The sequence below is a fragment of the Nycticebus coucang genome, chromosome 22 (genome assembly GCF_027406575.1).
Source record: "Nycticebus coucang isolate mNycCou1 chromosome 22, mNycCou1.pri, whole genome shotgun sequence".
NCBI classification, from domain to species: domain Eukaryota; kingdom Metazoa; phylum Chordata; class Mammalia; order Primates; family Lorisidae; genus Nycticebus; species Nycticebus coucang.
The window spans coordinates 21,693,886-21,719,112 of NC_069801.1; the positions used below are offsets into that span (position 1 = coordinate 21,693,886).

At 40.4% G+C, this 25,227-nt stretch overlaps 1 protein-coding gene and 1 pseudogene across 1 annotated transcript in view; both read left to right on the forward strand.

Annotated features, from left to right (window-relative positions):
• Positions 1 to 25,227, forward strand: part of STX12 (syntaxin 12) — a 45,521-nt gene that overhangs the window by 12,128 nt on the left and 8,166 nt on the right. Inside the window, exons 2-6 of the mRNA XM_053575817.1 lie at positions 2,459 to 2,528; positions 6,581 to 6,680; positions 11,093 to 11,230; positions 18,115 to 18,158; positions 19,399 to 19,504. Of these exons, the coding sequence (XP_053431792.1) occupies positions 2,459 to 2,528; positions 6,581 to 6,680; positions 11,093 to 11,230; positions 18,115 to 18,158; positions 19,399 to 19,504 (458 nt within the window). The remainder of the gene's footprint in view (positions 1 to 2,458; positions 2,529 to 6,580; positions 6,681 to 11,092; positions 11,231 to 18,114; positions 18,159 to 19,398; positions 19,505 to 25,227) is intronic.
• On the forward strand, positions 11,238 to 12,391 carry LOC128574867 (mediator of RNA polymerase II transcription subunit 21-like; annotated as a pseudogene).

Genomic DNA, 25,227 nt, shown 5'->3' on the forward strand with positions numbered 1-25,227 from the left:
TCTATCGAAACTCAAAGAAAAGCATGTTTCCTCTAGGCAAAGAGTAATCTGTCAGTGCATTCTGTACACCAGCTACTTGTAATACAAGACAATGAATGCTTTTAGAAAGCAAGCAAGCAAGCAAACAAAAGATAATAAAACTAACTTCCAGGCTCGGCTCCTGTAGCTCAGAGGCGAGGGTGCCAGCCTCGTACACTGGAGCTGGCGGGTTCAAACCCATCCCGGGCCTGCCAAACAACAATAACTACAACCAAAATAACCAGGTGTTGTGGTGGGCTCATGTAGTCCCAGCTACTTGGGAGACTGAGGCAAGAGAATCGCTTGAGCTGATGAGTTTGAGGTTGCTGTGAGCTGTGACACTACGACTCTCGTGCCACATAGTGAGACTCTGTCTCAAACAAAACAAAACTACCAATCTCTATGAATGAATCAATCTCTCCCCTCTGCCCACTAACCAGATAAAGAAAATGGAAAATATGTCTGGGCACGGTGGCTCACGCATGTACCTATAATCCTAACACTCTGGGAGGCTGAGATAGGCAGATCGCTTGAGCTCACAAGTTTGAGACCAGCCTGAGCAAGAGCAAGACCCCTTCTCTAAAATAGCTGAGTATTGTGGCAGGCACCTGTAATCCCACCTACTGGGAAGGCTGAGACAAGAGGTTTGCTTGAGCCCAAGAGTTTGAGGTTGTTGTGAGCTATGACACCATAGGACTTTACCGAGACCAACAAAGTGACAGTCTGTCTCAAAAAAAAAAAAAAGAAAGAAAAGAAAAAGAATGGAAAACAAGGCACAAAAGAAATGAAGGAGTCTATTCCTATTGTGAAATCAGTGTAGGACAGGGATGTTCAGAGTCCCAGGCAGGCTGGTCTGGTGTTAGACTATTCCTCCCTATTGACAGATGATCATTTCCTCTGGACCTCTGTTTTCTTGGCCCAGACTAGGGTTTTTTTTTTTTTTTTTGTAGAGATAGAGTCTTACTTTATCGCCCTCTGTAGAGTGCTAAGGCATCACATAGCTCACAGCAACCTCCCAACTCCTGTAGCTGGGACTACAGGTGCCCGCCACAACACCCAGCTATTTTTTTGTTACGGTTGGCCGGGGCCGGGTTTGAACCCGCCACCCTTAGTATATGGGGCCAGAGCCCTACTCACTGAGCCACAGGTGCTGCCCTTTTTTTTTTTTTTTAAATGGGACCTCAGTATGTTGCCTAGAACTCAAACTCTTGGGCTGAGTAGTCCTCCTACCTCAGTCTCCTAAATAGCTGGGACTGTAAGGCATGTGTCTCCATTGTGCCCAGCCGGACTAGGTCTTTAAATGTCCAAGATGCAGACAAGGTCCAGCTGTGCACAGTGGCTCATTCCACAGTAGTGCACGGTGGAATCCTAGCACTCTGGGAGGCGGAGTGGGGTGAATTGCTTGAGCTCAAAAGTTTCAGACCAGCCTGAGCAAGAGTGAGACCCTGTCCCTACTAAAAATAGAAAAATTAGCCAGGTGTCATGGTGGGCACCTGTGGTTCCAGCTTCTCAGTAGGCTGGAGCAGGAAGTCGCTTGAACCCAGGAGTTTGAGATTTCAGTGAGCTAGGCTGACCCCATGGCACTCTAGCCTGGGGCAACAGAGTGAGACTCTGCTCAAACAAACAAACATGTCCATTCATAGTTTTAGTGTATATCTAGGAAAAGTTAAGGATGTAAACAAAATCATATTTACTTGACTGTGTCATGATATATACAGTATAGTTGAAAGAACACAGCCAAAGAAGTCTCATGTACGTGGGGTTAAAATTATGACCTCATATTAATTAATTGTGTACACTTGTATAAGATACTTAATCCTTCTAACTATATTTTCTTATTTGCAAAATGAAGGTATATATACTTTAGACTATTGCTCTGAAAATTAATAAGGGGATATATAAAAAGCTCTTGATATAGTCCCTGGCACATAAAAGTGCTCAATCAGTGGTTAACTTATTATTAATGATAGATGTACATTGTTTTTCAAAAGATGTTGCTATATAAAAATTATTATGTATTGGGCGGCTCCTGTGGCTCAAGGAGTAGGGTGCCTGCCCCAGCCAAAAACTGCAAAAAAAAAAAATTATTGTGTATTGGTGGATTTCAATGTTTTATTGTTGCAAATTGATATTTGGTATCAAGGTCCTTCCAGTAGTGTTGAAGTCTCTTTACCAGTGCCATAGGAGGTCTGGTTAGCAAAGGTTGATAAGCAAAAGCATGACTTTTTACTTGGTGACATAGTTACTCTACAGGAGAAAGGTGAACCTTGTAATTATTTTGGGAGGAGTATGTATGACAAGATTTTGATCATAACATGGTTTCCATTAGTTGAGTTGCATATACTTATTCTGGATATAGAGACCGGTGCATCTGAGAAGTAGGGGGTTCACGATGAATGTATTTTTCATTTAAATAAATATTTTTCCCCTCTCTCCCCAGCTGCTCAGATAAAGAATTTGATGAGCCAACTAGGAACTAAGCAGGACTCAAGCAAACTACAGGAAAATCTGTGAGTATCTTTGTAAGAGGGTTGACTTTGTGAGTGCCCTATGAGGACACACTTGATGTCCTTGCTGCGTGGCAGCTTAGGTTTTAGGTCTGTGAAGTCAGAATGAGGGGCAGTGGGTCATGAGGTAATAGCTGTACCTACAAGAGGGAAAACAAAGTGTATTAATGATCGCGATCTCTATTGCCTGTCAAAGTCCTTGAGCTCTGGTTCTTTCTCCCCTTGGGCAGTTTTAGTGGAACAATTTAGGGAAGTAGAGAAGGGAACTCCTACAATTCTTTCTTTCTTTTTTTTTTTTTTGTAGAGATAGAGTCTCACTGTACCACCCTTGGGTAGAGTGCCGTGGCGTCACACGGCTCACAGCAACCCCCAACTCTTGGGCTTACGCGATTCTCTTGCCTCAGCCTCCCGAGCAGCTGGGACTACAGGTGCCCACCATAACGCCCGGCTATTTTCTGTTGCAGTTTGGCCGGGGCTGGGTTTGAACCTGCCACCCTCGGCATATGGGGTCAGCGCCCTACACACTGAGCCACAGGCGCCGCCCTACAATTCTTAAATTATATTCAGCTCACAACTCTGCCTAGATGAGCCGCCTCTTTGGCATAGGACTCCTGATGATCTAGTCTAATTGGAGTTCCAGCCATAGTTGGCCTTCCATATTCATGGGTTCCATATCCATGGATTCAACCAGCCACAGATCAAAAACATTCTGAAAAAAAGAACTACATCACTACTAAAAATGTACAGATTTTTTTCTTGTTCCCTAAACAGTATAAAACAACTATTTACATAGCCTTTACATTGCCAACTTTCCCTCCTTTTTTTTTTTTGTATTATAAGTAACCTAGAGGTGATTCAAAGGATGTATATAGGTTTTATGTAAATACTATACCATTTTATATCAAGAGCTTGAGTGTGCACAGATTTGATATCTGCTAGAGGTCCTGTTACCAATCTCCCACAGATACTGAGGGAGTGCCACATGTACGTGTGTAATGTAATATTGGGCCGGGTTTGAACCTGCCAACTCTGGTATATGGGGCCAGCGCCCTACTCCTTTGAGCCACAGGCACTGCCTGGGACTCATATTTTTTTTTAAGCGACAGGACAAAGTATATTAACATGAAGAAAGATTGATACGCATGATTAGCAAGAGTGGAAAGCAAAAAAAGGGAGAACAGAACCTCTAGCAGCACAAGGGGGTTACAAGTGGGAAGCCCCATTTTTCTTTTTTCTTTTTTTTCCTTTTCTTTATTTATTTTTTATTGTTGGATTCATTGAGGGTACAAGAAACCAGGTTACACAGATTGCATTTGTTAGACAAAGTCTTGCAATCGTGCCCATTTTTCTTTTTTAAAGACTGAGTCTCACTCTGTCACCCTGACTAGGTACCATCACATCATCCTAGCTCATAGCAACCTCAATCTCCTAGGCTCAAATGATCCTCCTGCCTCGCCTCCGAAGGAACTGGGACTACAGGTGTGCACCACCACGCCTGGCTAATTTTTCTGTTTTTGTAGAGATGGGGTCTTGCTGTTACCAGGCTTGTCTCAAACTCTTGACCTCAAGTGATCCTCCTGCCTCCGCCTCCCAGAGTGCTAGGATTACAGGTGTGAGCCACCACACCTGGGAAGTTCTAATCCTCATCTAGAAGACCTAGCAATATTCTTTTTTTTTTTTTTGACAGAGTCTCATTATGTCGCTCTTGGTAGAGTGCTGTGGCATCACAGCTCAAAGCAACCTCAAAATCTTGGGCTCAAGCGATTCTCTTGCCTGAGCCTCCCAAGTAGCTGGGACTACAGGCACCCGCCACAACACCTGACTATTTTTTGTTGCGGTTGTCATTGTTGGTTAGCTGGCCTGTGCTGGGTTCAAACCCTCCACCTTCAGTGTATGTGGCTGGCGCTGTAATGACTGTGCTATGGGCGCTAAGCCAAGACTAAGCAATATTCTTTGTTTCCTATCCTAGACATTGTGAAGGGAGAGGATGACTGTAAATTTACTGATTTTTTTCCAGGGAGATGGTAAACATCTCTGGGTATTGTAGCATTCTCTATGGTATTCAAGCCCCAGATTGACCCCCTCTTGTTTTTGACTTCCTTGTTTTTTATCCTAGAGACCATTTGCAGTGGAAAAACATTAATAATTAGTAGTGTGGTGCCTTAGTTCATTTGGGCTGTTATAACAAAATACTATAACCTGGGTAGTTTATTTATTTTTTATTTTTTTTGGTTATTGGCCGGGGCTGGGTTTGAACCTGCCACCTCTGGCATATGGGACCGGTGCCCTACTCCTTGAGCCACAGGCGCCGCCCTAACCTGGGTAGTTTATAAACAACAGAAATGTATTTCTCATAGGTCTGGAGGCTGAGAAGACCACGGTCAGGGTGCTGATAGGTACAGTGTCTGGAGAGAGCCTGCTTTTTCATATATGGCACCTTTTTGCTGTGCCCTTACTGGGTGGAAGAGGCAAGGCAGCTCTTTAGAGCCTCTTTTATAAGAGAACTGATTCTTTTCATGAGGGCACCACTTTCTCAATCTAATCTTCTCTCAAAGGACCCCACATCCTAATACCATCACGATGAGGTTAGGATTTCAACTATGAATTTTGGGGGGCACAGCCATTCAGACCATAGTGTTTGGTTTTTCTCCCATAAAGTCTTTGTAGAAATGTCCAGAAAGTAGAAGAAACCATGAGTGAAAGGAGCTTTTTTAATATTTCTACTACTTCCAGTCCCAATTAATATATTACATATTCTAATGAGACTCTGTCTCAGACAAAAAATAAAAATGAAAATATATTACATGTTCTTCTGTCTCTAATTTTCTTCCTTCTCCATTCTTCATGTATTTTTAAACATTCGCGCTTCTTTTTTGGGAGATAAGAGCTAGAAAGTGAAGTATAAAGAACAGGTAGGGAGTTAAGAATAAAGCTGACAAAGAACCAGCTTTAAGCAAAAATGTGGGAATAGAACTTTGGAAGTTGTTCCCTAGGACAGGTAGGCTTTTAATGCACATTTCATCCAACCATCTGTGCTGGATTCTAATCAGTGGACTGTGACAGACACTAATCATGCTGAACTTCTGGGCAATTAAATGTGAGAGGTTTTTTGTTTGTTTGTTTTTTTGAGACAGAGTCTCACTATGTTGCCCTGGGTAGAGTGCTATGGTGTCACAGCTCACAGCAACCTCAAATTCTCGGGCTTAAGTGATTCTCTTGCCTCAGCCTCCCAAGTAGATGGGACAACAGGCACCCACCACAATGCCTGGCTTTTTTTTTTTTTTTTGAGACAGAGCCTCAAGCTGTTGCCCTGGGTAGAGTGCCGTGGCATCACAGCTCACAGCAACCTCCAACTCCTAGGCTCAAGTGATTCTCCTGCCTCCGCCTCCCAAGTAGCTGGGACAACAGGCGCCCGCCACAACGCCTGGCTAGTTTTTGGTTGCAGCTGTCATTGTTGTTTGGCAGGCCCAGGCACATTTGAACCTGCCAGCTCAGGTGTGTGTGGCTGGTGGCTTGGGCCTTAGCCACTTGAGCCACAGGTGCCAAGCCATGCCTGGCTATTTTTTTGTTTGTAGTTGTCATTGTTGTTTGCAGGTCTGGGGCTGGATTCAAACCTGCCAGTTTCTGTGTATGTGGCTGGCGCCTTAGACACTGAGCTACAGGTGCCAAGCCTAAATGTGAGAGTTTTAGGAGAGAGTTCAGTGTGTTAACATCATTAGATTTAGGTGTGTGTGGCATTTGCTATTCTTATATTTTTATGAGAACTTCTGATATGCTTTTCTTTTCTCTCCAAAGAGTTAAAACTTCTGATCTGTGCCTCCCTGAACAGGTGTTTTCTGTTGCAGGTTCTTGAAGCAGGTTCTTTCTGCTCAGTAATGTGAAGATGCCTTGAAGTGGGCTTATCTGGGTAATATTTAGGAAATTTTATTGTGAACCTGGGCATCTAGGGGACCATTTCTTCCCTGCATTGTGAAATACTCTGAGAACAATGTGATTCTGCGTATAACCTCTGTCAAGAAGTGACAATATCCTGAAACATACCTTTTCTCTCTTAGGCAACATTTACAACACTCCACAAATCAGCTCGCCAAGGAAACAAATGAATTGCTAAAGGAATTAGGGTCCTTGCCCCTTCCTTTATCTACTTCAGAACAGGTTGGTATTTCTGTTTTGTTTTGTTTATTAATAGGAAAGGACTTTGTATTAGTATAAAGATAGTATGAGGGCAAAAATAAAGTTGCCTTTGGTGCTAGGTAGACCTTTTCTGAACCTTAATTTCCTTATCTGTAAAGTAAGGGACATGTGACTGTTGTGACACTAGAAAGAATGTATGCACCAGATATGGCAAAATTCTTGGCATATAGTAGGTACTCAATATGTGGTGGCCATATGCTATTATTAATAACATATTACTAATTAATAAAATGGGTTTAACTATTGAGCAGTCTCAATGTTTGCATCTCTTTGGGATTTGACTAGCAGCTTTAAGTTACAGGCTTGATCCTAGTTTGTTTTAAATACAGTGTCTATACATTTTAAACAGATGCCTTTCTTCCATATTTTGCAAGCACCTTCATGTCCCTTCATGAGTCCTTCACAGGTCTCAGGTTAAAGAAATGCTCAGAGAAAAAGATTTGTTTGCAAGTCATTTTGTTCAGCAGCCATTTAAGTTCTTTAAAAACACAAGAGTTTTTGCTGGGATCATTGTTCTCTTAATATGCCATGCCTTTGCTTTACACACTCCTGAAGTCAGATGTGTCCCCTCCATTACTATGGCTTGGCTCTTACACTTATCATTCATGGTCTACCTTGGACTCTCTTCTTGGGAAAAAACTTCATCTACCATAGCCTATTGTGATTCTGTTTTGCTTTTAGCTTCTTTACCATTAACAGGGGCACTTAAATTATATTGTTTGTTTTTTTTTTTGAGGGTCTATGGAAAGGCATGCTTTTTATTATTGAATTATTTATTTATTTTTTATTTTGTTTTTTTGTAGAGACAGAGTCTCATTTTATTGCCATCGGTAGAGTGCTGTGGTGTCACACAGCTCACAGCAACCTCCAACTTCTGGGCTTAGGCAATTGTCTTACCTCAGTCTCCCGAGTAATTGGGACTACAGGTGCCCGCCACAACACCCAGCTATTTCTTTGTTGCAGTTCAGCTGGGGCTGGGTTTGAACCCGCCACCCTTGGTATATAGGGCCAGCACCCTACTCAGTGAGCCACAGGCGCCGCCCTTATTGAACTTTTTAAATGATGATGTTCTATCTCTGATGGCTCTGAAGACAAAGCCTTGAAGTTCCCTATCCTGGGTTGTTTTGCAAACCATATGCTACAGCTGGTGGAGTGTAAAGTCATTTTAGTGTATTGTGATCACCATTAAAAAAAAATTGAAGTAGAGTAGAAGTATGAGTGTGTACCATGTAACAAGGTAAACAGTGTCCTATGAAACTTTTTATTTCATACACATGGGCATATGGTCATGATGCCAAATTTTATGGCGGGTCTTTGTCAAAAGTTTGAAAAGCACTAGTAACTAGTTGAGCTGCTCCACATGGCATATGCTCAGTCTGGAGTTTTGGCATTCTTTTGCACAAAAGAGAAAGCCAAGATTAGATGCTTTGTCATCCTGCTACAGCATAGCTAGGGTAAAAAGTAATCTTAATGTAATTACCCTCTGCTTATCTATATTTGGGCTGTTTGTTTTACATGCTGATGTTTCAATCATGGGCCAGTTTCCCTCTTGCCATTCAGTATCTCCATGTTGCTCCCAAATTACTCCTTTTATCCTTCTAGCGTGCATTTAGGGAATACACACTTGTAGATAGTTTTTATAGTGAGAAACAAGGAGTCTTAGGGTCTGATGGAGACTACGGAAAGTACTTAAGAGTTAAATAGTAGGCTCAGCAAAATATAAATAGAAAGTTAAATCCTCTACCAAAACAAAATTTACCAAATGTATTCCAAAACCAAATAGAAGTTATTTTTGGATTATGCATGCTATTGTTCCCTTCCATTAGCTTGGATCATTAAGAACATGAAATAGATCACAAACTCCCTTTGTGAAATACAAATCCTTGATTCCCTTCCTCCTGCTGTGCTGAGTACCCTTTTGTCTTTCTACTCTTTTCTTACCTAATTAATCTTAGTCACAATACCTGTCTTTTTACTACTGTTCTGTATACATCAAATCAGACTTTCAGTTTTTTACGTACTTACATACTATCATAATTTATCTAGTTACAAATTCAGCGGAGTTTTAATTCACCTTTCTTCTCTATTTCCTTTGATCCTGTTGCCCATCCTGGCTGCAAAGAAACTTTCTTTTTTCCGTGATTCTTTTTCATTCTGTCCTTTAACTCTGGAGATCCCCAGGTTGAATCTCAGCCTCCTTCCATGATTATACATCCTCCTAAAAGTGGGCATGTCCCAAGGCTCTGCCATCAATTATCTAACATTTTCACTCTGTATTTTCCCCCTCAGAAATCTTCCTGTGACCTCCCTTTCACCTTTATGATCATGACCTCCAGATCTTTTCCAACCCTGGCCCCTAAGCTTGAAGTACTTGGCCCATTTCACTGATTCCTGTCTGCATCTGCTCCTTAATGTATTACCTTCATATAAAATACAATGTGTTGTTTTATACTGAGTTCCTCATGTTTCACCCAAACCCCTTAACTGAGTTGATTGACAGTACAAAAGTTTGTACCTTTTGACCTAATTTTCCCACTCATACAAATTGGTCCTAAAGAAAAAAATTGTTTGTTTTTTTTTTTTTTAGAAGACACATGGATCCTGAAGAAAGAAAAAAAATTCTGAAGGAAATCCCCCCCAACTAGATATACTCTAAAGCTAAATTTCCTTGATTTAAATCCTACCTTTGCCACTTCTTGTGTGATCCTGGGCCCATTATATAACTTCTCTGTGCTTTAGCTTTCTGGTTTGTAAAATAGGGATGATAATAATACTTATTATATAGATTGATGTCTGGATTAAGTGAGTTATTACATAAAGCACTTACAACAGTACTGATACATGGTAAGCACTGTATAAATATTAGCTGTTATATTGGGCTCACTTTAGCTTTATCTCTAATAGTTAAAAACGGGGAACAGTCTAGAAGGAATATTTACATAAAATTTAATAGATGAGGTTGATGGAATATATATAACAAAGATCATAATTGTGAAGAGTATAGCGATACGGAAAATATTTATGATATATTTAAAAGAATATTTTTTGGATGGCAGGGTTGAGGAATGATGTCCACTCACCTTATTGTTAAGTAAAAATAAAAATCTCAGAAAGAAAGAAACAAGTTCCTCACTCAGATTTGCTTTCAGTGTTACCATCATTCTCTCAGGTTTGAAATTTGAGTCCTTTTTTTTCCTTCATCCCTCTTTCCCGACCACCAGTCATGTTTCTTAAATTCATTTTTTGTGATCTCATGTCCTCCTACTTTTAAACCTAGGCACTTGATTGCAGTAATCTTTTGACTGTTTCTTTCTTCTATTCCACCTTGTATACCATCACAGTCCGATTTTTCTATGTTACCATTTTATACCCATCTTGTTTCCTGCTTTTGAGGAAATTGTTTTGAGCAGTCTTCATTCCTCTTCTTTAGAAGTTGTACCCCAGACTCATTAGGTTGGTATTTAAAACCTGCTGTGTTTAGCCCCTTTTCTGCCTTTCCAGTTTTAACTTTTCGCTACTCTCATGAATAAACCTTTGGTGTCAGCCAGTCTATCTCCTTATAGATCCTCATTTCTGACACCATGCCTTCGTGGATGTCTTGCTTCGATTTGCCTTGCCTCTTCTTTCTGACTTATTCTTGCCTTACTCTCACTTCAGTGTCCCCTTCTCTTGACGCTACTTGAGTCCTTATTGATTATTCCTGAATCTGAACTCCTATAGTGTTGATTGTGTATAGCAGTTATTTATAGTGACTGTTTATATCCTTTATCTACAAACAGTACTAGATGGTAAGCTGTTCAAAGACAGGGATGAATTTTTACTTCAATGTTCTTAGGATAGGGCAAGTGCTTTTAGTATGTATTTTTTGAGATAAAAAAGCAACAAACTTAATATAGGTAGATCAAGAAAGTGTTATACTTGTTAAGGTTTCAAAGATTTTAAACTTCACCCAAAAAAATGCTGTAAAATGATTCTGTAGTTTTTAGAGAAGCTGTGAATATAGATCAATAGAGTTTTAACATTTTAGTAAAAACTAATCTCTGTTTGGGTCTAAGCTGAGTTCCAAGGACTCTGCTTTTAGATTTTCTAAAGAACCAAAATTCTGAATTGTTATTCCTTCTGAGATTGCTTTACAAAGTAAATGAAACCCAGTTCCCAAGTTTAGCAGAATGAAAGAAGGGTATTCTAACTTGGTCTATAGTTTTAATCAAGTATTTAAGCTAGCAAAGAGCAAATTTATAATTTAATAAGATTAATTTATTAATTTTCCTAGCTGGAAGTCTTTAAGGGGTATAATTTTGCTTTTAATGGGAATTAAAAACAAGTGATTCTGAATTAATGTGAAATTTCAAGTTCTTGCTTAATTTCTTTAGCGGCAACAGAAACTTCAGAAGGAACGCCTCATGAATGACTTCTCTGCAGCTTTAAACAATTTCCAGGCTGTGCAGAGAAGGGTATCTGAAAAGGAAAAGGAGAGTATTGCCAGAGCAAGAGCTGGATCTCGTCTTTCTGTAAGTTGATTTCCAAGGAAAGACCTTTGAAATTTGAGGATGCTCTTTCCCAAAGTGTTTTTTTTCCTCCTTGATCATTAGCTTTTGTTTACTATCACCTCAAATAACATACATATACATCAGCTGCTGTGGAAATGTCAGATTGGTGTAACCTATATAAAAAACATGTATACATGTGGTCAGTGACTAGAACGGAATATGCACAACTGTTAAAAACATGGGAGGTAAGCCTGGCATGGTGTCTCAGGCCTGTAATCCTAGCACTCTGGGAGGCCAAGGCAGGTGAATTGCTTGAGCTTGGGAGTTTGATTTTTTTTTATTAATATTAAATCATAGCTGTGTACATTAATGCGATCATGGGGCACCATACATTGGTTTTAGAAACAGTTTGACACATTTTCATCAGAGCTTGGGAGTTTGAGACTAACCTGAGAGTTGTTTCAGTGACCCTGTGCATGCTGGGCGAACATGGCAGATCGCCTCACGCAGCTGCAGGACGCGGTGAACTCGCTTGCAGATCAGTTTTGTAATGTCATTGGAGTGTTGCAGCAATGTGGTCCTCCTGCCTCTTTTACTAATATTCAGACAGCAATTAACAAAGACCAGCCAGCTAACCCTACAGAAAAGTATGCACAGCTTTTTGCAGCACTGATTGCACGAACAGCAAAAGACATTGATGTTTTGATAGATTCCTTACCTAGCGAAGAATCTACAGCTGCTTTGCAGGCTGCTAGCTTATATAAGCTAGAAGAAGAAAACCATGAAGCTGCCACATATTTGGAAGATGTTGTTTATTGAGGGGACATGCTTCTGGAAAAGATACAAAGTGCTCTTGCTGATATTGCACAGTCACAGCTGAAGACAAGAAGTAGTACCCATAGCCAGTCTCTTCCAGATTCATAGTGCCAGTGAATACCACATGGCTGAGAAAAGAACTGTTTTCAATGCCATTAAGAATTCTACATCAACAACAACACCACCACCACCAAAATAAAAAAAAAGAATTCTACATCACATTTAGGTGTAAGCCTTATCAACAGTTATAGATAGGGCAGCGCCTGTGGCTCAGTAGGTAAGGCGCCTGACCCATATACCGAGGGTGGCGGGTTCAAACCCGGCCCCGGCTGAACTGCAACCAAAAAATAGCTGGGTGTTGTGGCGGGCGCCTGTAGTCCCAGCTACTCGGGGGGCTGAGGCAAGAGAATCGCTTAAGCCCAAGAGTTGGAGGTTGCTGTGAGCTGTGTGATGCCATGGCACTCTACCGAGGGCCATAAAGTGAGACCCTGTCTCTACAAAAAAAAAAAAAACAGTTATAGATACTTTAAATATTGACATGTGTTACCTTTTTCACTATTTTTAATAGTCTGTTTTAACTTTTGATAAATAAGCTTATAAAATTGTGATTGAATCAGCTTTAAACCATCATTCTCATGTTTTTTTATCTGCATAAAATTATCACAGCAGATTGCATTAATCATAATTAAATATACTATAAAGTTCAAAAAAAAAAAAAAAGAAACTAACCTGAGCAAGTGTGAAACCCTATCTCTAAAAAATTGCCAGCTACTGTGACAGGCACTTATAGTCCCAGCTACTTGGGAGGCTGAGGCAAGAGAATTGCTTGAGCCCAAGAGTTTGAGGTTGCTGTGAGCTATGATGGCATGGCACTCTATTCAGGGTGAGAGAGTGAGACTCTGTCTCTTAAAAAAAAAAAAAAGTATCAAAGAGCTATGCAAACACTAAGGTCAAAATCTAAGAGAGGAGTTGCACTGAAACTTTTTATACTGAGTATATTTACTGAAGGTAAACTTGAACTTCATTTTTGATGTCCTTATGACATGAAGAAGTTAAAAGTCAAAGCCCAGGGTCCACAAAGGCAGAGAATGTAAAACAAGGTGCTTCTCAAACTAAACTGGCCCTAAATGACTATATCCTTATGGTAAGCTTGCTTTTGTAAGCCCTTTTCCCCCTACTGGATTGCAAAAAGGTTACATTAACATTGAACTGAGCAGATGGTGGAAGAGGGCAATAGGTAGGGGCAACTGAGACAGTATGTTGTACCACAATATAATCTTCCAGCAGGTTTACTGCATAAATTTATACTACCTGGTCCAAAGCCACAAGCTTCAAGTGGTCTTGGACTGGTAGAGCACCTGTATAGCAGGCAGAAGCAAACATAAATTCTCTGTGGAATTTTAGACCTTGAAAGAATACCTCAGACAATTTTTCAAGGGCAGTGAGTAGCACACAGTTAAAGATAACCAAGTATACGACGAAGCAAATTACCCTAAACAAGAACTAGTAAAAATAACAATGAAGTGAAATATAACTGAAAAGACTTTATATATTAGAATTATAAGGCAGCTATACTTTCTGCATTAAAAGAAACAATAAAAAACTTGAAAACGTCTGCAGGAAACTACTAAAAGCTTTGAAAATCATGAAAAGGATTTCTAAAATTGAAAGGCATCTTATGGAATTGAAAACTTAATAGATTGGGTGGTGGCTGTGGTTCAGTGGGTAGGGCACCAGCCCCGTATACTGAGGGTGGCAGGTTTGAACCCGGCCCCGGCCAAAGCAACAAAGAAATAGCCGGGTGTTGTGGCAGGTGCCTGTAGTCACAGCTACTCGGGAGGCTGAGGCAAGAGAATCACCTAAGCTCAAGAGCTGGAGGTTGCTGTGAGCTGTGTTGTGACCGCACTGTACCAAGGGTGACAAAGTGAGACTGTCTCTAAAAAAAACCCCAAAACTTAACAGATGGATAGTTTAACTAGAAAATTGGTAAGAAGGTATTACCCGACATGTAGCACAGGAAGTTAAGAGGTTAAAGATGTAAGAAAGATCTTGAGAAATGGAGAATGGAGTGAAAAGATCTAATATGTTTTTTTTTTTGTTTTGTTTTGTTTTGAGACAGAGTTTCACTATGTTGCCCTCGAGTGCTCTGGCGTCACAGCTCACAGCAACATCCAATGGTTCTCAACCTATGGGTCGTAACCCCTTTGTAACAATGAAAATACATCCTGCATATCAGATATTTACATTACGATTCATAACAGTAGCAAAATTGTAGTTATGAAGTAGCAACGAAAATAATTTTATGGTTGAGGGTCACCACAAAATGAGGAACTGTATTAAAGAGTCATGGCATTAGGAAGGTTGAGAACCACCGGCTTAAGTGATTCTCTTGCCTCAGCCTCCTACGTAGCTGGGACTACAGCCACAATGCCTGGCTAATTTTTGGTTGCAATTGTTATTGTTGTATAGCTGGCCCGGGCTGGGTTCGAACCCCCTAGCTCCGCTGTTATGTGGCTGGCGCCCTAGCCACTGAGCTACAGCCACCACCCAATCCATTAAGTTTTTAATTCCATAAGATGCCTTTCAAGCGCCAAGCCTCTAATATGGTTTTAATTGGAATTACAGAATGAGATTAGAGCAAACATAGAACACAAGTGATATTTGAAGAAATAATGACTGATAATATTCTAGAACTGATGAAAACAGTAGTCTTTAGTTTCAAGAAACCTAACAAATCCCAAGCAGAATAAATAAAGTCTCTCATCTAGATACATCAAAGAGAAAATTCCAAGTACTAAAGACCAAAGACAAAGAGAAAGTCATAAAAATAGCTAGAGAAACAATAGAATACCTTCAAAGATGCAATAGATTAACAGTTGACTTCTCAACAGCAACAGTGGAAGCCAGTAGATTGCAATCTTGAATGTTAATGAGGGACAATAACAGCCTAGGTGGGATTCTAAACCCAGTAGAAATATATATCCATAATGATGGCTAATTAAAGTCCTATCAGCATACCTTATTCTGAAGAAAGCACTTCAGGTAGATGGAGAGTTATCTCAGATGGAAGGTCTAAAAACCCTCAAAGAATGAAGAGCAAAGAAAGTGGTAAATACATGAAAAAACAAGCCACAGGCAGGGAGAAGATATTGCTATATGCGTAATTGACAAAGGGCTAGTATTTAGAATAAATGAAGAATTGCTATGAATCAGTATAAAAAAGATACAATACAATAGAACAAAAGTTTTCAAATTTTTTGATCTCAGAACCCCATTACATTTTTAAAAATGATGAAGGGTCAAGCACAGTGGTTCACATCTATAATCTCAACATTTTGGGAAGCCAAGGTGGGAGGATCGTTGAGCCCAGAAGTTCAAGAGTGAGATCCTGTCTCTTAAAAAAAAAAAAAAAGTCTATAAATATTGGGAAACTCTTACAGTGATAGATACAAGTCTTCTAAAATTCTGTATTTTATTTGAAAGCTACATTTTTGTCATTGGCGGCAAATACTATTTTCTTCTCTGAAGTGATAGGCTCATGGTTTTTTAATTTTTATTTATTTATTTATTTTTTGAGACAGAGTCTTAAGCTGTCACCCTGGGTAGCGTCACAGCTCACAGCAACCTCCAACTCCTGGGCTTAAGCTATTCTCTTGCCTCAGCCTCCCAAGTAGCTGGGACTACAGGCGCCTGCCACAGCACCCGGCTATTTTTTGATTGTAGTTGTCACTGTTGTTTGGTGGGCCCGAGCTGGTGTATGTGACAGGTGCCTTAGCCGCTTGAGCTATAGGCGCCAAGCTCCGGCTGTTTTTTGGTTGTAGTTGGCATTGTTGTGGCAGGCCCGGGCTGCATTCAAGCCTGCCAGCTCCACTGTATGTGGCTGGTGCCCTAGCTGCTGAGCTATAGGCAACAAGCCAGTAGGCTCATGTTTATTTTCAAGAAGTTATTTGCCAAATATACATTTGAAAAGTTGGTAAAAGTTTGTAAAAGCTTTAAAAATTTTTATAAGCTTTTTATAAAATCTTATAAAACTATATATTATTTTGTTTTATTTTTGAGACAGAGTCTTGCTCTGTTTCCCTAGCTAGAATACGTTGGTGTTATCATAGCTCACTGCAAGCTCAAACTTCTGGGCTCAAGCAATCTTCCTGCCTCAGCCTCCTGAGTACCTGTGACTATAGGCATGTGCCACAATGCCCACCTAATTTTTCTACTTTTGTAGAGACAGGGCCTTGTTCTTGCTTAGGCCAGTCTTGAACAACTGACCTCAAGTGATCTTCCTTCCTCACCTCCCGTAGTGCTAGGATTATAGGCATGAGCCACTGTTCCTGGCCAGACTACAGTGAATCAGTAAAAATTGGCATTCTCTAAAAAAGTGGCTAGTTCAGCCTGCAACTCAATTATACAAGTGCTTTTCCTGGAGACAAACATATTTTTTTATTTTTTATTTTTAAGGAGATGGGGGGTCTTGGTAGACTGGACTCAAACTTTCAGGCTCAAGCAATTCTCCCATCTTAGCCTCCTGACTAGTAGAAACTACAGTGCACCACTGTGTCTAGCTCAACATTATTATTATTACTATTTTTTGAGACAGAGTCTTACTATGTCATGCGCGGTAGTGAGTATGGCGTCATAGCTCATAGGAACCTCAAACTCTTGGGCTTAAGCAGTTCTCTTGCCTTAGCCTCCCAAGTATCTGGGACTACAGGCACCTGCCATGATGCCTGGCCATGTTGTTGTTGTTGTTGTCGTCGTTGTTTAGCAGGCCCGGGCTGGGTTCAAACCCACCAGCCTCGGTGTATGTGGCCCCCTAACCACTGAGCTACGGGTGCCGATCCAACATTATATTTCTTTATGCTGCAGAAATACTTTATGTACACTTCCCATTTCAACCTATGGAATGTTAAAAACATGTATGCTGAGGGGTCAAGATTTAATGAATTAATAATTTGCATGGCTTCCAAGACATACAATTGTGGGTATATCGTGGTGAAGAATACAATAATACTGTATAATTTGGTGCCACTGCTTTGAGCCATTTTATCCACCATTGTTTTTGCTCCATGGCTATAAATGTCAACACAGTGAAAAAGACACATAAACACATTAGTGTTACTTTGAATAATGGTCAAACAAATGAAAAGGTACTGAACTTTTTTAGTAGTTGTGAAATTGCTGATTAAAACAACAGTGTGGTACTATTTCATGTCTACAATGAGGGCAACAGTTTTTAATTGTGAGAACTAGGAGTGGTTGCAGATATGATGCAATGTGTGGATGCGATGCAGTATGCCAGTCACTATTTTTAAAATGCGAGAAAATGCTTTTCACAAAGTCAGGATAATGGATATTCTAAGGAGGAGAGAGGCAGCCGTAATTGGAGAAGGGCACATGGGTAGGCTCTTAGGACACTGGCAAAGTTTATTTTGATCTAGGGAAAAAGTAAAAAGAAAAAGAAAAGATGTACTGCTAAAGCATTCTTCTGGGTGGGTTGGTTTTTAAAATTTTCCTTATTGTGCTTGTCCTGTTTTGCTGTTATAAAAAGGGTAAGTTTTTTAAAAGTGAAAATAGATTGGTTAACATTTTTGTTTTAAATTACAAAAGTATAGAAACTGTTCTCCAAGATAATTTTATCTTAAAAAGAAGGAAAAAAATTACAAATGCACTAGACTGCTTCTGAGTGAGTTTGCTCCTTAGCAGCTAATACACTGTGTGTCCATTAAAAGTTTTTACATGTTCTGACAATTTGTTTTCTTGTAAGTTTTCAACGCTTTCCCTTATTGCATCCCCCCCCAATTTTAAAATACATTATTATTAATTTTACATTTTTTTATCCTTCTCTCTTACCCATGTTCTTCTTTCTATCCTATTCAGTATGGTTTCTGTTCTGGGCTCAAGCTGGAATGCAGATTTGCTTTTAGCCACTTCACACCCATTTCTTAGTTGAGACAGATTGCCAGATTCCTGTGTCACTGTTGAAGCCAAGGGATGCTGCTTCTTTATACTGTAGCTAAGGAAACCCTTGTTTTGCGTGTCTGTCTGTGACATGTTTCTGGATAACAGTAGCAATAATGCCATCTGCTTTCTAGGCAGAAGAGAGACAAAGAGAAGAACAGCTGGTCTCATTTGACAGGTAATAGAATTATTCATATAACCTGCTGGATAGCTGAGATGGGAGTCTGTATCTTTATTTTTAATTTAAAAAAATCAATGAGGAAAAAAGGGCACCTTGGAGTGGGTAACTTATAATCTATAAAATAAAAAAGTAAAAATCTTTTCCAAGACCTTTGAGTTACAGAAGAAATAATTTCAAGGTGAGTAAAAAATTCCAAGAAACCCCTAATGTTTATGTGTTGGAGAGGGAGCTTGACTCCCTAGGAATGAGATAACATTTACAGATTAGAAGGTTTAAATCCTCTTACTGCTGGTTCAGATTTAAGTTCTTCAAAGTTCTTGGGTCTCTGGTTACTCACCTCTAAAATTGAGGCAAAGCATCTTTCTGCTAATATTAAGAGGAAAAGCAGACAATTTGTATCTAAAAGATATCTCCTTTCTTAGCTTCTCTAAGTAATCCTATAGAAATATGTCCATATTATTAGTTCAGCTTAATGTTTTATCATGTTAAGGTACAAATCCACTTCTCCCCACTGTACAATGAGCACCTCAAAGGCCTGGAGTCTCTTTGTCTTAACTCAGTTTTGTATCTCCAGCACATGGAGGACATTCTTTAAATATTGTATGATTTATACTTATTGTTGGAAAAATGCATAGTACTGGAACTTCAAAGTATTTTGTGTCTAGTATAATAAATAATATGCTTTCCTTCCAAAGAGTTGAAAAGAAGAATTACAACATTTCACTAGCTTTTTGTTAAGAGGTAATTAACCTAAAGCATAACCTCAAGGAAATTTCTAAACTCCAGGAGATGTGATTCACTAAAACTAATTGGTGAAGCATGATAGGTCGCTTAGCCTATTCCCCTCTACCCATTTATTATCCAAGTTACCAACTCAGCTTACACTTTGAGAGTGTTCTGGAAGAGGATGGCTCAGTATAATTTACTGAGTTTAAATTTCTGGCTACTTTCATTGTCTAGCAAATCCCAGCAAGACTGTAAAGAATATCACTAAGTGGAAATAGCAAGGAGTTCCACCTTCATCTTAAGCTTCCATGGGGAAAGCTGAGACTTTGCTTTCCTGGTGTTATCAGCTCTTTGCCTCTATGAAGAATGCGGCCCTCACGGATTTTTTGTAGGAGGAATTAGAGCCCTGGTAATGTCTTTGGGTAGGTTCTCCTGGCATTAGAGCTGCTGTACATACGTCTTGTCACACCTTAGGAAAGAGGAATCAACTAGTATCTTTGTCTCTCTGTAGCCATGAGGAGTGGAACCAGATGCAGAGCCAGGAGGATGAGGCTGCCATCACTGAGCAGGATCTGGAACTTATTAAAGAAAGGGAAACAGCAATTCGGCAGCTGGAGGTGAGAACCAGGTTATATTTGTTGTTTGATTCAGGGTGTCTGTAGGAATCTGGACTCTTTACCTAAATTTTCTCTCAATAATTATGAAAAAGCATGAATGAGTATTACCTGTCTCAGTGTAATCATGGGGAATTTGAACTACTGTTATGATGATTCTGACCAGGAGTACCTGAATCCTTTTCTCAACCACATCACATCTTATATTTTCTGTTTGAGAAATATACATGGAGAACAGACCCAGGCAAACAGATATTTTGTTCCCAAATCTTACTGCCTATATCTGGGTTAGTCTGGGCTCTATGGAGAGCCCCTTCACTTAGTCTGAATAGCCCAATATAAAGGTGACCCAAAAGTCTTGCTCCATTTTTGTGTATCCTGAGATCCAGTTCCAAGTTGTAGATCTTACCACTTTAGTTGATGGAGACAGTGGAACAATTTTTGAGGTAGAGGCTGAGGGATATGTCTGTAAGGCCTTCCTTACCTAATTGAGCTTCTAACATTTAACTTTATGCAGTAACCATTAAAATTTCCTTAAACCATGGCTTGGCGCCTGTGGCTCAAGCAGCTAAGGCACCAGCCACATACATCTGATCTGGGGGGTTCAAATCCAGCCTGGGCCAGCCAAACAACAATGACGGCTGCAACCAAAAAATAGCTGGGCATTGTGGCGGGTGCCTGTAGTCCCAGCTACCTGGGAGGTGGAGGCAGGAGACTCACTTGAGCCCAGGAGTTGGAGGTTGTTGTGAGCTGTGATGTCACAGCATTCTACCCAGAGCTACAGCTTGAGGCTCTGTCTCAAAATAAATAAATAAATTAAATTAAATTTCCTTAAACCTGAGAAGTTTTCCACTCCATGGAGGTAGAAGACCACCATCAGTGGGGTAGGGGGAAGAGAAAAGGGAAAGAGATTTTGAGCTCCTTCTTTTTTTTTTTTTTTTTTTGTAGAGACAGGGTCTCACTTTATGGCCCTTGGTAGAGTGCCATGCCCTCACACAGCTCACAGCAACCTCCAACTCCTGGGCTTAAGTGATTCTCTTGCCTCAGCCTCCCGAGTAGCTGGGACTACAGGTGCCCGCCACAACGCCCGGCTATTGAGCTCCTTCTTAACATTTATCTATAGCAGTGGTTCCTGACCATGACTTGCATTAGAATCCTTAGAATTGTTTTCAGTAGCTTCAGCTCTCCTCCCTATCCCACCCCCCCCAAACCAATTATTAGATTGGACTCTGTGAAATTCCTGTTTTCTTATAGTTTAAAAATGGGCAAAAATTGGTTCAGCGCCCATAGCACAGTGGTTACAGTGCCAGCCATATACCATAGGGGGTTTGAGCCTGGCCCAGGCCTGCTAAACAACAATGACAACTGCAACAGAAAATGGCCGGGTGTTGTGGCGGGCACCTGTAGTCCCAGCTACTTGGGAGGCTAAGGCAAGAGAATTGCTTGAGCCCAAGAGTTTGAGGTTGCTGTGAGCTGTGACACTACAGCACTCTATTGAGGGTGTCAAAGTGAGACTCTGTCTCAAAAAAAATAAAATAAAATAAAAATGGGCAAATATCCATAATTATATATGGTTCAACCTAATAAGTCATAATTTCTGGGGGTAAGGCCCTGGGCATGAATGCTTTTTAAAAGCTCCCTGACTGGGCGGCGCCTGTGGCTCAGTCGGTAAGGCTCTGGCCCCATATACCGAGGGTGGCAGGTTCAAACCCGGCCCCGGCTGAACTGCAACCAAAAAATAGCTGGGCGTTGTGGCGGGCGCCTGTAGTCCCAGCTACTCGGGAGGCTGAGGCAAGAGAATTGCTTAAGCCCAGGAGTTGAAGGTTGCTGTGAGCTGTGTGAGGCCATGGCACTCTACCGAGGGCCATAAAGTGAGATTCTGTCTCTACTAAAAAAAAAAAAAAAGCTCCCTGACTATTAACGTGCAGCCAGGATTGAGACCCAGTACTCTAGAGGCTCCAGTGTCTGTTTTTAGATGGGGCAGTTTATCTTCAAGTTAGAATTATTTTATTGCCTTTGAAGATGTCATATCTTTCTTTTACTTTTCTACCTACTGCTACTAATCATTGACATGGTTCTCTAACGTTAGAATTATAATTGGCCTTCTTTGCCTGCTGTTTTCACATCCTTGGATTCAACTAACTGTGGATCAAAAAATATTTGGAAAAAAATAAACAAAAAAATACAACAATAAATAATACAAGTGTAAAAAGCAATATAGTATAACTCTACACTATTTTATATCAGGGACTTGTAGGGAAAGATCCAATACTGAGGGACAAATGTACTATTATAACACAGAGTAGAATGAGACATGTGGAGCTAAGGAAAGAAATGTAATGGATTTTGGGAATGTAATGGATCAGCGTTCATTCAGCAGAATGAAGTCTGAATTCCTTAGCCGGGGCTCAGTGTTCATACCCAGTCATTTCCTACCTCGGACATACAAACTCTATGTTATGCCCAAGCTGAGATTTGGTCTAAAGGTCTGTTTATGTGACCTTTCCTTTGCTTTAAGGCATAACTCAAGTCCTCCCTCTTCTGCAAAGCCTTCCTCTTTTGCACACCTTTCTCTACCATTTATTTGGTCATTTCCTATATAACACCCTTTCTTCTTACTGTATTGTGTACTTACTCCCCAACTCTCCGCCAGTTAGCTGATCCACAGCAACTAGCAGGCTGCCCCAGCTATAGTAGATAGATTCTTAGCAAATGATTGAGATGCTGGCAAGAACTACTTTTGCCAAATTATGATTCCAATTACACTTCAAATTGGATTCTTCTTTTTTGTTTTAACATGGAGTCTCACTCTGTCACTCTGACTAGAGTGCAAAGGCATCATCATAGCTTGCTGTAACTTCAAATTCCTAGCCTCAAGTGATCCTTCTGCCTTAGCCTCCTGAGTAGCTGGGACCTACAGGCATGCACACCATGCCCAGCTTATTAAATTGGAATCTTCTAATGGATATCGACATGTCCTAGTTAAATGAACCCTCAAATTTCCTCAGGGTCATGTTCCATATAGGCATCTCTTCTTTTTTTTTTTTTTTTGAGACAGAGCCTCAAGCTGTCGCCCTGGGTAGAATGCTGTGGCATCACAGCTCACAGCAACCTCCAACTCCTAGGCTCAGGCAATTCTCCTGCCTCCGCCTCCCAAGTAGCTGAGACTATAGGCACTGGCCACAACGCCCAGCTGTTTTTTGGTCGCAGTCGTCATTGTTGTTTGGCGGACCTGGGCTGGATTCGAACCCGCTAGCTCAGGTGTATGTGGCTGGTGCCTTAGCCGCTTGAGCCACAGGTGCCAAGTCTGGGCATCTCTTTAATAGGGCAGGCTTCTATTTCCCCTTCCACTGTCCATGACTCAGAAAAACCCAAATATAGGGGATTTTACCCTTAGCAGTTCAATTCTTTCATCAATACTAGGAAAACGGGACACATTTCAGCCCATCAAACTGATTTGTTTTTATCTTCTTTGATTAGAGTAGTAGATTTCCAAACAGGATGTTCCAGAGTCAGTCCTAGAGAAATAGAGACTCATTCCTTATATCCTCCTTACTTTCCCCTGGTAGCATGATCCTGTACAAATCACTTAGATTCTCTAATCCAAAGTCCCTGCAGTTGTCTTTGGAAGGCGTTCACAGGCTTTTGCCAGTATGTGTGGTAGGCTCCATATGTGGCTGTCACACTGAGAATTTGTCCAGACCAGCACACTACCCTTCTACTCTATGCTTTTGGGGCTTGGGTGATCCTACTAGTTCTCATGTAATATATCTAGTTAATATTGCTTGAAAGTAAGATGTAGGGCGGCGCCTGTGGCTCAAAGGGGTAGGGCGCTGGTCCCATATGCCAGAAGTGGCAGGTTCAAACCCAGCCCCAGCCAAAAAAAAAGAAGTCACACTCTTCTTTTATATAAGATATCTTTTTTATCTTATATATATAAAAGTTAGATTTATATGCTTTCTATTTTATAATATAAGGTAGATAATGATATGTCATTTTCTACTTACGGAGAAAGCATGCTTTCTAGAGCAGGGGTCCTCAAACTTTTTAAACAGGGGGCCAGTTCACTGTCCCTCAGACCGTTGGAGGGCTGGACTATAGTTTAAAAAAAAAACTATGAACAAATTCCTATGCACACTGCACATATCTTATTTTGAAGTAAAAAAACAAAACGGGAACAAATACAATATTTAAAATGAAGAACAAGTAAAGTTAAATCAACAAACTTACCCGTATTTCAATGGGAACTATGGGCCTGCTTTTGGCTAATGAGATGGTCAATGTCCGGTTCCATATTTGTCACTGCTAGTCGTAACAAGTGATGCAAGTGTGCATCAGTTAGTCTAGATCTGGTTGGAGATTTCAGATGTTTCATTCTGGAAAATGTCTGTTCACAGACATAAGTGCTGCCAAAGATAGTTGCTATTTTGAGTGCATGGTTCCTGAGATTAGGATATATCTCAGAGGGGAGAGATGCATAGAAATTAGGAAGGCTGCTTGACTTGAATGCATCTTTCAGAGAGTCACAATTCTGCAGTTCAGCCAGTTCCATTTAGTAAATCGTATCCACATTTTCAATGTCAATAGAAAATGGGTTACAGAAAAGTTGTATGTCCTGTTCATGGAGATGAAGTTCTTTGAATCTAAATTGGAACTCCTTTTGCAACTTTTCCAGTGAATCCACACGTTTTATTTGGGAATGCAACCAATGGATTTTCTGCTAACAGATTTCGAGTTGTGGGGAGATAGCAGAAATTTTCCTCCTTCATTTGTTTGATGAGGAGACCTAATTTTACTTCAAATGCTTTCACATGTGATTGCATATCACAGATGAGCTTCCCCTTTCCTTGAAGTTGCACATTGAAACTTTTAAGTAGCTCTGTTACATCTGTCAGAAAGGCAAGGTGCCATTTCCATTCTGCACCACTGAGCTCTGGTACTTCTTTGTTTTTTAAAAGCAGAAAAGCTGTAATCTGTGGAAGTAAGTCATAGAAATGTTTCAAAACTCTCCCTTGACTCAGCCAATGGACTTCTGTGTGCTACAGAACATCTTCACAGGCAACATTTAGCTCAGACAGAAATTCCTGAAGTTGTCTGTGGTTTAGTGCATTACCTCTAGTGAAATTAACACAAGATACCACAGTTTTCATAACAGAGTCCCACTTCAGTGATTTACTACACAGCGCTTGTTGGTGGATGAGGTAGTATATGACTATTGGATGAGAATAGTTATGTTTGTCCATCTCTTGGTTAATGCGAGCAATTACTCCTTTCTTAGACCCCACCATGCTAGGAGCACCATCAGTTGTCACACTGGCTAGTTTTGCCCAGTCCAGGTCCAAACTATTCAGTTTGGCAAACCTTTTCATAAATATCCTCTCCTGTAGTTGTTCCTTTGATGCTTTGCAGTGCAGCAAGCTCCTCTGTGACTTCGAAATAGTCATTCGTCCCACAAATAAAAATTAGAAGTTGTGCAGAATCATGAACATCATTACTTTTGTCGAGTGCCAAGGAAAAATAGGAAAGTTTTTTTGCGGAGTTTTGCAAATGCTGATGCAAATTGCCTCCCATTTCTTCAATCCTTCATGTAATTGAGGGTCCTGAAAGACTCACTGTACTAAATACAGTGAGTCCGGCCTTCTCTGGACGCATCTCTTTGGCAACAGAAAGAAGGCATTCTTTAACAAATTCTCTCTCCACGAATGGTCTGCCAGTGCACGCTATTA